The sequence below is a fragment of the Elaeis guineensis genome, chromosome 3, assembly GCF_000442705.2.
Source record: "Elaeis guineensis isolate ETL-2024a chromosome 3, EG11, whole genome shotgun sequence".
NCBI lineage: Eukaryota > Viridiplantae > Streptophyta > Magnoliopsida > Arecales > Arecaceae > Elaeis > Elaeis guineensis.
The window spans coordinates 35,905,967-35,919,530 of NC_025995.2; the positions used below are offsets into that span (position 1 = coordinate 35,905,967).

Below are 13,564 nucleotides of genomic sequence, written 5' to 3' on the forward strand. Positions count from 1 at the left end.
CTTAGCAGCCTTCGATCACTGAATTAAAAATTCAGATAGTCCAGTGCCTAAGTGCAGTGAGTTGCTTGCAAGTCACCGTGGCGGTCTCAGGTCGGAGGGATATTTATACCCATATTCTATCGAAGAAAATCTTGACAGCAGAAATAGCTCCGGAGTCAGTCATGTTCAGTGTAGATGTACCCTTACATCTCACCTGTATGCCATACCAGTGTCTCCACACTCATTGGTTAAGAGGACAACCAATCTATATGGCACACAATGACCTATGCTTGATAAACATTATCATCTTTGGTAACAATGTATCATTTGGTCGTGAACAGATTTAAAGACTAAATGATAAATCCTCCTTTGTCGAGTCTAAATAGTCCTAAGGACTTCACCACAACATAGGAGTTCATTAGAAGATGAAATATTTTATGATGAAAAATATCAAAATAATTTTTATTAATTCATAATTTATGTACAAATACAATAATGAGCACAACTGTCAACAGGCTGATGATTGGCTTTGGGACACTATTCCCAACAATCTTCCACTTGGCCTAAAATCAATCGGTGTAGTATCTAATACCCATCTTCGACTTGTAGTTGTCGAACTCCTTCACTGCAATGGCTTTAGTGAATGGGTCAGTCAGATCCTCCTTTCCGTCGATCTTCTGAAGATTGACGTCACCTCGATCCATAATTTTTCGGAAGAGATGGTAGCGGCACAGAATATGCTTCGTCCGCTGGTGTGCCTTTGGTTCCTTCGCCTGAGCAATGGCTCCAAAGCTGTCATAGTAGAACAGAACTGGATCAACAAGGGAGGGTGCTACTCCGAGCTTGGTGATGAATTTTCTCAGCCACACCGCTTCTTTGGCAGCATCTGATGCGGCGACATACTCCGCCTCGCAAACTGAATCAGCCACTATGTGCTGCTTGAAACTTTTTCAGTAGATAGCCCCACCATTAAGGGTAAAAATAAATTCCGACACACTTTTGCTGTCATCATGATCAGATTGGAAACTAGAGTCTGTAATCCCTATAAGTCTCAAGTCTGATTTACCATAAACAAACCACTGGTCTTTAGTATTTCTTAAATACTTCAGGATGATTTTAACAACCTTCCAGTGATTCTCCCCTGAATCAGATTGGTATCTACTTACTACCCCTAGTGAGTATGCCACATCTGGTCGTGTACATGTCATGGCGTACATGATAGATCCCACTGCCGAAGCATATGGAATTCTACCCATACGCTCTCTCTCTTGAGGTGTTGTTGGACAATCCCTCTTTGAGAGAGAAATTCCATGGCCTATCGGAAGATAGCCTTTCTTAGAATTCTCCATGCTGAACCTCTTCAGCATAGTATCAATGTACGTGGACTGAGATAAACCAAGCAACCTTTTAGATCTATCCCTATAGATCCTCATCCCTAGGATGTAGGAAGCTTCTCCCAGATCCTTCATGGAGAACTGTGATGATAGCCAAATCTTTATTCCCTGTAATACAGGGACATCATTCCCGATTAAGAGAATGTCATCCATATACAATACAAGAAATACTACTACTGGACCATTAGCCCACTAATAAATGCATGACTTTTCTCCGTTCTTAACGAAGTCATACGTCTTGATCGTCTTATCAAAACGTATGTTCCAACTCCGTGATGCCTGCTTAAGTCCATAAATGGACCTCTGTAGCCTGCACACCTTAGACTCATCTATGAATGTGAATCTTTCAGGTTGTATCATATACACCTCTTCATCCAGCACTCCATTTAGGAAAGCCGTCTTCACATCCATCTGCCAGATTTCATAGTCCAGATGGGCAGCTATCGCAAGCATAATCCGAATAGATTTGAGCATTACCACAGGAGAAAATGTCTCGTCATAGTCTATACCATAATGTTGATGATATCCCTTGGCAACCAGACGGGCTTTATAGGTTTCCACCTTTCCGTCTGCGCCTCTCTTCCTCTTGAAGACCCACTTACACCCTATGGGTTTTACTTCTTCAGGTGGGTCAACCAATGTCCACACATCGTTGACCTTCATAGACTCCATTTCGGATTTCATGGTCTCCAGCCATTTCTCAGAGTCGAGTCTCTGCATTGCATCCATGTAGGTGATCGGATCCTCATCGTTTTCATCAAGTTCGATAGGATCACCGTCTCGGACCAAGAAACTATAGTATCTGTCTGGTTGACATGGTACTCTACCAGATCGCCTTAAGGATGCTTGAACAATGGGCTCCGGATCTGATCTAACCAAATCCGGTTCAGGTTCAGCAACTTGTGTCGGTTTTTTTACCTACCGAACTTCATCAAGTTCGATCTTAGAGGCAACAGTCTCTTCACAAGAAACTTCTTTTCCAAAAAGATTGCCTTAAGGCTGACAAATACTTTTTGCTCATCAGCTAGGTAGAAGTAATACCCTTTGGTCTCTTTTGGGTACCCTATAAAATTGCACTTGTCAGACCTAGGTCCAAGCTTTTCTGTAATTAAATGTTTAACATAAGTCAGACACCCCCAAATCCTAAGGTGTGAGAGTACTGGCTTACGTCCTATCCATATCTCATATGGCATTTTGGTTACAGACTTACTCGAAACTCTATTTAGAAGGTAACAAGCCGATTCGAGTGTATATCCCTAGAGGGAGATCGGCAGACCAGCAAACCCCATCATGGATCGAACCATGTCCAACAAGGTCTGATTTCTCCTTTCAGATACACCATTATGTTGTGGTGTTCCAGGAGGAGTCCACTGAGAGAGAATCCCATTCTTCCCAAGATATGTCAGAAAATCATTGGAAAGGTATTTACCTTCTCGATCAGATCAAAGAGTTTTAATATACTTTCCAGTTTGTTTTTCTACCTCATTTCAGAATAGTTTGAACATTTCAAATGACTCCGATTTATGCTTCATTAAATAGACATACCCATACCTTGATAGGTCGTCTGTGAAGGTTATGAAGTAGAAATATCCACCTCTTGCACTTGAGCTCATGGGTCCACATACATCAGAATGTACCAAACCCAAGAGTTCACTGGCTCGCTCACCTTTTCCAGTAAAAGGTGATTTGGTCATTTTACCAAGAAGACATGACTCACAGGTTGGAAGTGATTCACAATCACCTACTGTTGCTCCTTAGATTGATTTTGATGATTACAAAGCAGTTGAAGGGGTACCAATGATTTTCACTTGAAAAAGACTTATTGCTCTTCAGAAGCAAAATTATAATTTTATTAAAATCCTGATTTGATAGTATCAAATGATAGAACAAAAGATTTGTGATCCAATGATGAAAATTTTATTGATTTTGGACTTGTATTTTGAAAGTTATGCATGTTTGAAAATCATGAGTCGACCCGTGAGTCAACTCATGGCACAATGAGCTATTTGGCACGCAGATTTTTTGGCTTGACACAACCTGTGAGTCGACCCATGAGTCGACCCCTAAGGCATGAGTCGACCCATGAGTCGACCCCTGTAGTTTTTAGGCCAAAAATCACAGAACCTTATTTTTTGGTGATTCTCTGATGTTCTTCCACAGAGGTCGACCCATGAGTCAACCCCCAGGCATGAGTCGACCCATGAGTCGACCCCTGTGACGGGATTTTTTCGCAACGGCTAGTTTTTAACCCGTTTTAAGTGCTTTTAATGCTCATTTAAAGTGGTCTAACGGCTCTTTTTCAGCCTAGAATATTTTTTACTATTTCTTGAAGTTATAAAAGGGACAAAAATGTGAAAATCAACAAGGAGAATAAAAAGAAGAATAAGAAGAACAAAAGAGAGCATCCAAGTAGAGAGATTTTGAAAAAGAGATTTCAAGCCAACGTTTCAGCCCTAAGCAAGAGCTCATTCAAATCTTTCAAGAAGCCTTTACTCCAAGCTCACCAACTCCTCAAGTGCACTTTGAAGTCTCCATCCACTTTGAGGAAATCCAAAAAGGGTCTTCTTCTTTTAAGTAAAGTGTATTTAAAGTTATATTCGCTCATTGAAGAAGCTTTTCTTTATGCTTAATTATGCTATAAATTGTTATACTCAGTTTGAGTGATTGGTTTTATTTTGGAAGGATTCCAAAACAAGGGAAGGTTGATCCGAACCTTGAATCAGAGTGTATAGGGTTGGCTTGTACCCAGAAAATAAGTGAACTAGCTTGAGATAGCTAGAGTCGGAGTTTTCGATGTTTGTATTCAGATTGAATACAAGATTAGTGGATTGAAATTTCCAAGTAGGAGCTTGGAGAGTGGATGTAGGTGCAAGGTTGGCATCGAACCACTATAAATCCTTTTGTTTGGTGTGTGTCTAATTGCTCTTCTTTATCTCTTCATTATTTTCTTACATTCTTGCTCTTGCTATTAGCCTTGAATTAATTCTACTTACTCCATCTATTTAGCTTTATCAAACATTTCTCATAAGTCATTAGTTAAGCTTAAAATTTTTAGAAACCCAATTCACCCCCCCCTCTTGGGTTGCATAGCTGGGCAACAAGTGGTATCAGAGCCCGGTGCTCTAGTCCTTCTTTGATCTAAACAATCAAAGAGCCAATGATCTATGGCAACCCATGTCAGCACATCTCTAGCCGAGAGGCAATCCACCAACCGACCTCCACTTTTCAATGGGTCTAATTACACCTATTGGAAAGCTCGGATGAAAATATTCATTCAAGCACTCGACTATGATATGTGGAGTATCATAGTGAATGGTCCTCACACACCCATTAAAATTATAGATGGTGAGGAATCAACCAAATCCGAGAAAGAATGGGATGAGGTTGATAAGAAGATGGCCCAATTAAATGCTAAAGCAATGAATGTTCTTTATTGTGCTCTTGATGCTAACGAATTTAATCGCATTTCTACTTGCTCATCTGCTAAAGAAATATGGGATAGGTTAGAAGTAACCCATGAGGGAACCAATCAAGTAAAGGAGTCTAAAATCAATATGCTTGTGCATAAATATGAATTGTTTAAAATGGAGCATGATGAGTCCATAACTGGCATGTTTACTCGCTTTACTAATATTATTAATGGTTTAAAGAGTCTTGGCAAGTCCTATACTAACAGTGAGCTTGTAAGAAAGATTCTCAGGTCCTTACCAAGAACTTGGGAAGCCAAAGTGACTGCCATTCAAGAAGCTAAGGACTTGAATATTCTACCCTTGGAAGAGCTTCTAGGATCATTGATGACTCATGAGCTAAGCATGAAGCAACATCAAGAGGAAGAAGTCAAAAAGAAAAGAACCATTGCCCTCAAATCCATAGCTCCACCAGATGAAGAAACTGATGACACTGAAGACGAAGAACAGGATGAAGAGATGGCACTCATTACCCGAAGATTCAAGAAATTTTTGAGAAAAAGGAAACAGGGGATAAGGAAGAGGCCATTCACAAAAGGAGAATAGAGCAAAGAAAAAGAGAAAGACCAACCCGTTATCTGCTACGAATGCAAGAAGCTGGGACACTTCAAATCTGAATGCCCTCAGCTGAAGAAAGGTCCCAAGAAGTACAAAAAGAAGGCCATGATGGCCACTTAGAGTGCGAGTGATGACTCAAGCTCCGATGAAGAAAACTCAACCGAACAAGCCAACCTGTGCCTTATGGCACACAAAAATGAGGTAATTTCTGATACTCCTAGTGACTTTACATTTGAAGAATTACATGAAGCTTTCTATGATTTAGTTGATGAATTAAAGAAACTAGGAATGAAGAACAAAGAGCTAAAATTGAAAAATCAATCTTTATTGAAACAAACTGAAAATATTTCAATTGAGAAATCCACCCTACTTCAAGAAAATCAAAGCTTAAAGAATGAAATTGCCAAGCTAAAATCAATAGTAGAAAAGTTCACCTTGAGTTCAAATAAACTTAATATGATTCTTGATAATCAAAAGGCTGTGTATGATAAGGCTGGACTTGGCTATAATCCCTTGAAGAAACAAAAATATCTGAAAAATATTTATGTAAACTCTTTAAGTAACAAGTCTTCTAATATTACTTGCTTCAAATATGGTAGAGTAGGATATAAGTCATACACTTGCTTCTCTAACAAATCTGCAAACTCAACTGTAAAGAAAATATGGGTTCCAAAAGGAACCATTATGACTAACCAAAAAGGACCCAAGAAAGCTTGGGTACCTAAAATAAAAATTTGACTTTTGCTTACAGGTGTGTCTAGCATCCCAAGGAGGAAACAGGAAATGGTATCTTGACAGTGGATGCTCGAGATACATGACTGGTGATGAATCCCAATTCATCACTCTTGATGCTAAGGACGGAGGGATGGTCACCTTTAGAGACAATAGCAAAGGAAAGATCATCGGTATAGGTAACATTGGTATCACTCCCTCCAAATACATTGAAAATGTTTTGTTAGTAGATGGTTTAAAGCATAACTTACTAAGCATTAGTCAATTTTGTGATAAAGGATATAAGGTTGTTTTTGAATCATCTGTTTGCATTGTAACTAGTCCTATTAATGATGATATTAAATTTATTGGATATAGACATGGTAATGTTTATATGGTAGATTTAAATGATTTAGCCAAAATAAACATGCAATGCCTAGTGTCCTTGAATGCTAAAGTTAATGAGACTAGTTGGCTTTGGCATCGCAGACTTGCACACATTAGCATGCATTCTCTTTCAAAATTAATTAAGAAAGAATTAGTTCTTGGTTTGCTAAAACTGAATTTTGAAAAGGATAGAATTTGTGATACATGCCAACTAGGTAAACAAACAAGAGTTTCATTTAAATCCAAAAATATTGTTTCTACCTCTAGACCTTTAGAGCTTTTGCATATAGACTTATTGTTGGGAAATGTGTCCCAAAAAGCCAATCGTCAAGCTGTTGACGGTTGAGCAACCAAGTATTGTAATTGATTTGTTAATAAATAAAATATATTTGGCATTTTCATCATAAGCTTTCATCTTCTAATGAACTCCGTTGTTATGATGAAGTCCTTAGGACTATTTAAGTTCGATAAAGAGAGGATTTATCGATTAGTCCTTAAAACTGTTTACGACCAAATGATAGGCTGTTAATAAGGACGACAGCTTCTATCAAGCATAGGTCGCTGTAGGCCATATGGGTTGGTTGTCCTCTTAACCAAGGAGTGTGGAGACACTGGTATTGCATACAGGTGAGATGTAAGGGTACATCGTCATTGAACGTGACCAACTCCAGAGCATTCTGCTGTCGAGAATGTCTCTGATGGGATATAGGTATAAATGTCCCTTAGACTTGAGATCGCCTCATTGACTTGCAAGCAACTCACTGTGCTTTGGTACTGGACTAACTGAATTTCTAATTCAGGGACGGAAGGCTTCTGGGCACAGTCAAGTACTTGCGAAGTCAGAGTGTGATCGAGATGGGATTGACCACTCCAAGAGTTGGAGAAGAATGAGTCACTGTATTTCAATTTAGCAAAACCTTGGCCAGGGTAATCCATCAGATGGATTTGATATTTTGAAATACAATGTGGACAACCTGATCAGAGTTGACAGTTGAGCTCTGGGGTGTCCTATGATCATTTTGGTCAAGGGGATGAATTATATGAAAACTATATCCGCATGGGTTCTAAGGATGTTGTTCTACACATTCGACCTATCCGGACGTCGGGTACCATTGCTAGATGGTCACTTCGATTGGTATAGGAATTTTTTCTATGCTACCGACTTAGGTTAGGACCTATGAGGTCACACACATTAGAGTTCATGATCCGATCGGATGGTTGATCAACGATTAAGAATCATTATAGGGTTAAATAATCAATACGATTGACATTTAACCCAGTGCAAGTGTTGCAGGAGGATCGATTAGCAATTTAATTGCTAATTGGCTTAATTTGATTAAGCCAATGGGCTGAGATTAAGTCTAATTAAATATGATTTAATTAGATTTGGTTTGGGCTTGATTGGATCAAGTCCAATTGGTTTATTGGATAAGCCAAGTGCAAGGAAAAACTAGTCCTAGTTCAACTAGGACTTGGGTCAATCTAATTTCTAATTTGATTAGAAAATTAAATCAGATTTAAATATAATTTAATCTGATTAAATTAGGTTTTTAATTGGGTTAAGACCTATTTTAATTGGGTTGATCTAATTTTGATTTGATTTGGTTTGGGAAACCAAATTAAAACAAGTTATGAGACAGAATCCTAGTAGGACTAGGATTCCACCTTGCGCCACATAAACCTTCTCCACGCCCTCTCTCTTATTCAACGCCAATCTCCACTTATTTTGTGTGACAAAAGCCCTCTCCCAGATCTCTCCCACGTTCACAAAAGGTCTCCTCTCTTCTTTCTTACATGGAAGGTGATTTGGATCAAATCTAAAAGGAATAAGTTTGGATTTCGAATTCTATGAGATAGAGTTTTAGAAATCCAAAACTCTTTCAATTTTGCACCAAATTTATCCAAATTTTTTTTGGAATTTTCATGGATTTTAGGGTTTATATTGTATACCCTTTTCTGGTGATCCATGCACGAAAATATGGAGGAGGTGCTCAAGAGTTGGGCATCCCTTAACTTGCCATGTTTGGATAAGCCTTGACTAGGTGTTTGACCTAGACAAGGACTCTATTATATCTCTCTATATAAGATAAGTTTCTTCGTGAAATTTGAAGGAGAGATAGTTTTTTGAGAGGCCTTTCTGCCATCCAAAAATCAGAGAGAAATACCTTTGGGTCGTGGAGATATAAAAGACGCAAGTTTGGGTGTCTAGAGAGAAAAATGTGAAGAAGAAGAGGGTCTTCTTCTAGGGTTTTTATTTTCATATCTTTCCTCCTTCCATCTTGAGTTTCCTGAGAGCGTCTCAGATCTGAAACTCCTCCTTCTACTTTCCATCTTTGGAAGAGTCCAAATCAAGAAGAAGGAGGCACCTGATCAACCATCAAAGAAGGATCAGCGCAGTACTAGCATACTGTGCTGATTTCCTGAAGCAGGACTTCTGATCGAGATTCGTGGGCTCGTGTGGATGACTCCTAGAGGCCGGATGCGTGTGCGGCTTGCAACATCATCCTTAAGCCCGGATCAGCGAGGTTAGAGCGTCTAACTTGCAAGGTAATAGATCTGATCTATTATTTAATACATACATTAGATGTAGCTAGTATAGAAACATGTTGATATGATCAACATGTAGTTTATACTATATTTATATATATTTTAATTTTTGATTTAATGCTATGTAATAATCATATTATAGGATCTTAGATCTAGGGATTTTCTGATCTTAAAAAATAAATTTTGATTTATTTTAGTCTTCCGCTGTATGATCTTGAAAAAGTTTCAAGATCTAACCCTGAAACCCTAGATCTGGTTCCTACAATTGGTATCAGAGCCTAGGTTCTTTATTACATGATTATTTATACATGCTTAGATTATTTTTTAGATTAGATCTAATTTATAATCTGATTATTAAATCTAAAATTAAAATTTTAGATCAATCACAAACTGCAAGGTTGTCCTGCTGTAAGGTTTACCCCTTACTGTGCAAAGGTTGTCCTAGTTTGTGTAGATCTATCTTTAATCATAAATTTGTTAGATATGATCTAGATTAAATTTATGATTTATTAGATTTAAAAGATGTTTAAATCTGAAATAAAATCTCTTTGTTAATAATTTTTATGCAAAGAAATTATTTAAAGTTGAAATTGTTTCAATTACATGAACCTGTTTAGATTAGATCTAAAGTAGTTTCATGTTTATTTCACTTGCATCTTGATTATGAATCAAACATGCAATATAATTGGTAGAATCATATTGTAAAATTGTTTTACAAATATGAAAATGATTTTTTGAAAAGCCGAACCCAACCCTCAGCCCAAAACTTAATTAAGAATTAAGAAGTTGTTTGATTAGGTTCTAGGATTGTGAATTGAAGAACCTAAGACACAAATCATAACACATTGGGTTAATGGGTTAGTGGAAATTAGGTCCATTAATTGGGTTAGACCTATGGTTAGATTAAAGATGGACTTAATTAGAGAATTGACTAAATCTAATCAATTGTTGTCTTAGATTAGGTCAAGGATTCTCTAGATCAATTACAATAGTTGTAGTTGGTCAAGTCCATGTCTTTAACGAGAACCAAATGGACTTGATTCTTGGCTAAGCGGTCTAGCACGAACTGTTAGGTTGATCTAATCGAAACTAATTAAACCAGTTGGTGTCTAAGGTAAACCAGACCGGTGGTTTTTAATTGGGAGCCCGCTTACCTGGCCATTCATGATGGTGTCTAAGGCAAGTTTTGGCAGACCCTCCCACTGATCGAACTTACCTGGCCTCTTGGTGAAATTATGTTTTGATCGGATCACTTGACTATTCGAGCTGACCCATGTCAGCTAGGTAAATCAGTGTGACTGATTTAGGTGCTCCTAGACCAGCCCTTTTAATGGTCTCCCTTAAGCTGACTTGGTGAAGTCAGTGGGAGGATCATCATAAGCTGGTTCATCTGACCTCATCCTCTATATTATTTAATCCTCTAAAATTATTAGGTCCTTAAAATGATAAAGTTATGGAGATAACTGAGTCATAGCCTCCCATTAAGGTGTTTGATAATGAGTCCATGAACTCAATAATCATTGCAGACCCAAAGGCCTGGTGCTTGTTGACTAATGGAATTATCACTCATCATATGATGACTTGGAAGTGTCTCTCTAATGGTGGTTAGGTGAGCCAACCAAAGTTGGGCTTAATCATTCGTTGGTTAGATACACCAAGTATGATCATGTTAATGGTTGGACCTAACCGGATCCTTACAGTGGAGGCCAAAGCCTACTGATTAGGTTTCTGGGGCAAAATTAAAATTACTAGAAATTGTTTAGAGAAACAATTGGTTATGAACCTACCCTTAGATGTACATGGGTTGGCCAACCAAAGTTGGGCTTGTGTGCAGTCTAAGTGGATTCTAGTACCCGCTAAGGAATTAGGGTAATTCCTCGAATTGAAGGTAGAGGCTACCAATTCGAATAAAATAGTGGGAGAAACCTTTTGATTAAAGTCCAAATCTTTAGGTTTAATAAATCAATTACTAATTAGGTTATGGTTTTCTTTTGTGCAGATATGGCCACTTCCCTATCGCTCCGATCATTGTTGGACAATGATAAGTTGGTGGGACCCAATTTCGGTAGCTGGTATCGAAAGTTGAAGATAGTCCTGGAGCATGAACGGATCCTATATATGATAATGGATCCTGCACCTGAGGAGCCAGCTGTCAATGCACGTGGAACAGTCAGAGACACTTACCAGAAGTGGCTCAGTGACCGGACCACGGTGCGCTGTATCATGCTAGCTGCTATGAGCGACGAGTTCAGTCGCAGATTCGAGACGGCTCAGCCAAAGGACATGCTTCAAGTGTTGGAGGATGCCTTTGGCACACCCGATGACGTGGAGAGGCACAAGACTAGTTGTGCCATCTTCAACGCCAAAATGCGGGATGGTGCCTCTGTCACTGATCATGTATTGTACATGATCGAGCTGATGGAACGATTGAGCAAGCTCGGCTTTCCCTTGCATGAGCAGCTTGGGAAAGATGCAATACTGAACTCGCTGCCCAAGTCTTATCTCCCATTCCTCACTCATTATAGAATGACAAAGCCTGAAGTAAACTATCATGGATTACTGGGGTTACTTCAGAACTTTGAGAAAGATCACCAACTCCATAAAGAGTCGGTGAACTTAGTGGGAGGTTCATCTTCTGGTTCTCGACCCTTTAAGAAAGGGAAGAAGAACAAGAAGAAGAAAGTAAAGAAGGTGCAAGTTCAGGCTAGGACAACTGTGCAGTGTCAGACCAAAAAGATCAAACCCGATAAGAGTCAAGCTGAATGCTTCTTTTGCAAGAAGCGGGGGCACTGGAAGAGGAACTGTCCCCAGTACATTGCCTCCCTAGACCCGAACAGGCAGAGAAAGCAGCAAGTTGTTGCTGGGCAAGGTATTTATATGATAACTCCTTGCAATTTCTTATTTGTGATATAACTGACTGGGTATTGGATACCGGTAGTCCTTACCATATTTGCAATTCGTTGCAGGGGTTGCAGGTCAGTAGGAGATTCGAGCAAGGCGAGAGGTTCCTGAACGTTGGAGATGGAAGACCAGTTCCAGTTCTAGCATTAGGAATCTTGAAACTTGTATTTGAATCCCATATCGTTGTTCTTAATGATTGTCATTTCTGTCCCAGTTTCTTTTTAAATGTCATTTCTGTAGGCCTTCTGGCCAAAAATAATTATGAAATTTCAATAAAGAAACAAATTTGTAATATCATTGAGAATGGTGTTACTATTTTTTGTGGACATTTGAACAATGGTGTGTATATGTTATCACAACCTGTTAATGTAGTCTATTCAACTGGCAAGCACCCTAGATTAGATAGTGTGTCAGATATCTACTTATGGCACTGTAGGCTAGGTCATATAAACAAAACAGAATAAACAGGTTGACTCAAGAGGGAATCCTCGAAGTAAGTGATTGTGAATCACTTCCAACCTGTGAGTCCTGTCTTCTTGGTAAAATGACCAAGTCACCTTTTACTGGAAAAGGTGAGAGAGCTACTGAGCTCTTGGGCTAGTACATACTGATGTATGCGGACCCATGAGCACCAGTGCTAGAGGTGGATATTTCTACTTCATAACTTTCACGGATGACCTATCCCGATATGGATATCTCTATCTGATGAAACATAAGTCGGATTCATTTGAAATGTTCAAACGATTCCGAAGTGAAGTAGAAAAATAAACTGGGAAGAGTATTAAAACTCTTCGATCTGATCGAGGAGGAGAATACCTTTCTAGTGAATTTCTCACATATCTAGGAGAGAATGGGATTCTCTCCCAATGGACTCCTCCAGGAACACCACAGCATAATGGTGTGTCTGAAAGGAGGAATCGGACTCTGTTAGACATGGTCCGATCCATGATGGGTTTTGCTAGCTTGCCGATATCCTTCTGGGGATATGCACTTGAATCGGCTTGTTATCTATTAAATAGGGTTCCAAGTAAGTCTGTAATTAAGACTCCATATGAGATATGGACGGGATGTGAGCCAGCACTTTCACACCTTAGGGTCTGGGGGTGCCCGGCCTATGTCAAACGATTAGTCACAGACAAACTTGGACCTAGATCTGACAAATGCTCATTCATAGGGTACCCCAAAGAGACAAAAGGATATTTTTTCTACCATGCTGATGAACAAAAGGTGTTCGTCAGCCTTAAGGCAATCTTTTTAGAAAAGGAGTTCCTTGGTGAAGGAACTGTTGCCTCTAAGGTTGAACTTGATGAAGTTCAACAGGTAGAAGGACCGACACCAATAGCTGAACCTGAGTCGGATATGATTAGATCAGATCCAGAGCCCAATATACCTGTACCATTAAGGCGATCCGGTAGAGTACCGCGTCAGCCGGACAGATACTACGTTTCTTGGTCCGGGACGGTGATCCCATCAAACTTGATGAGAATAATGAGGATCCGATCACCAATATGGATGCTATGCAGAGACCTGATTCCGAGAAATGGCTTGAACCATGAAATCCGAAATGGAGTCCATGAAGGTCAACGATGTATGGACATTGGTTGACCCACCTAAAGGGGT

General features: G+C 39.2%; 1 protein-coding gene across 1 annotated transcript; it reads left to right on the forward strand.

Moving 5' to 3' along the window:
* Positions 1-11,385: 11,385 nt before the first annotated feature.
* On the forward strand, positions 11,386-12,197 carry LOC140856066 (uncharacterized). The gene is made up of 2 exons (XM_073253241.1): positions 11,386-11,912; positions 12,010-12,197. Exons 1-2 carry the CDS (start codon positions 11,411-11,413, stop codon positions 12,024-12,026), a joined length of 519 nt encoding a protein of 172 aa, XP_073109342.1. The 5' UTR covers positions 11,386-11,410; the 3' UTR covers positions 12,027-12,197.
* Positions 12,198-13,564: the final 1,367 nt, after the last annotated feature.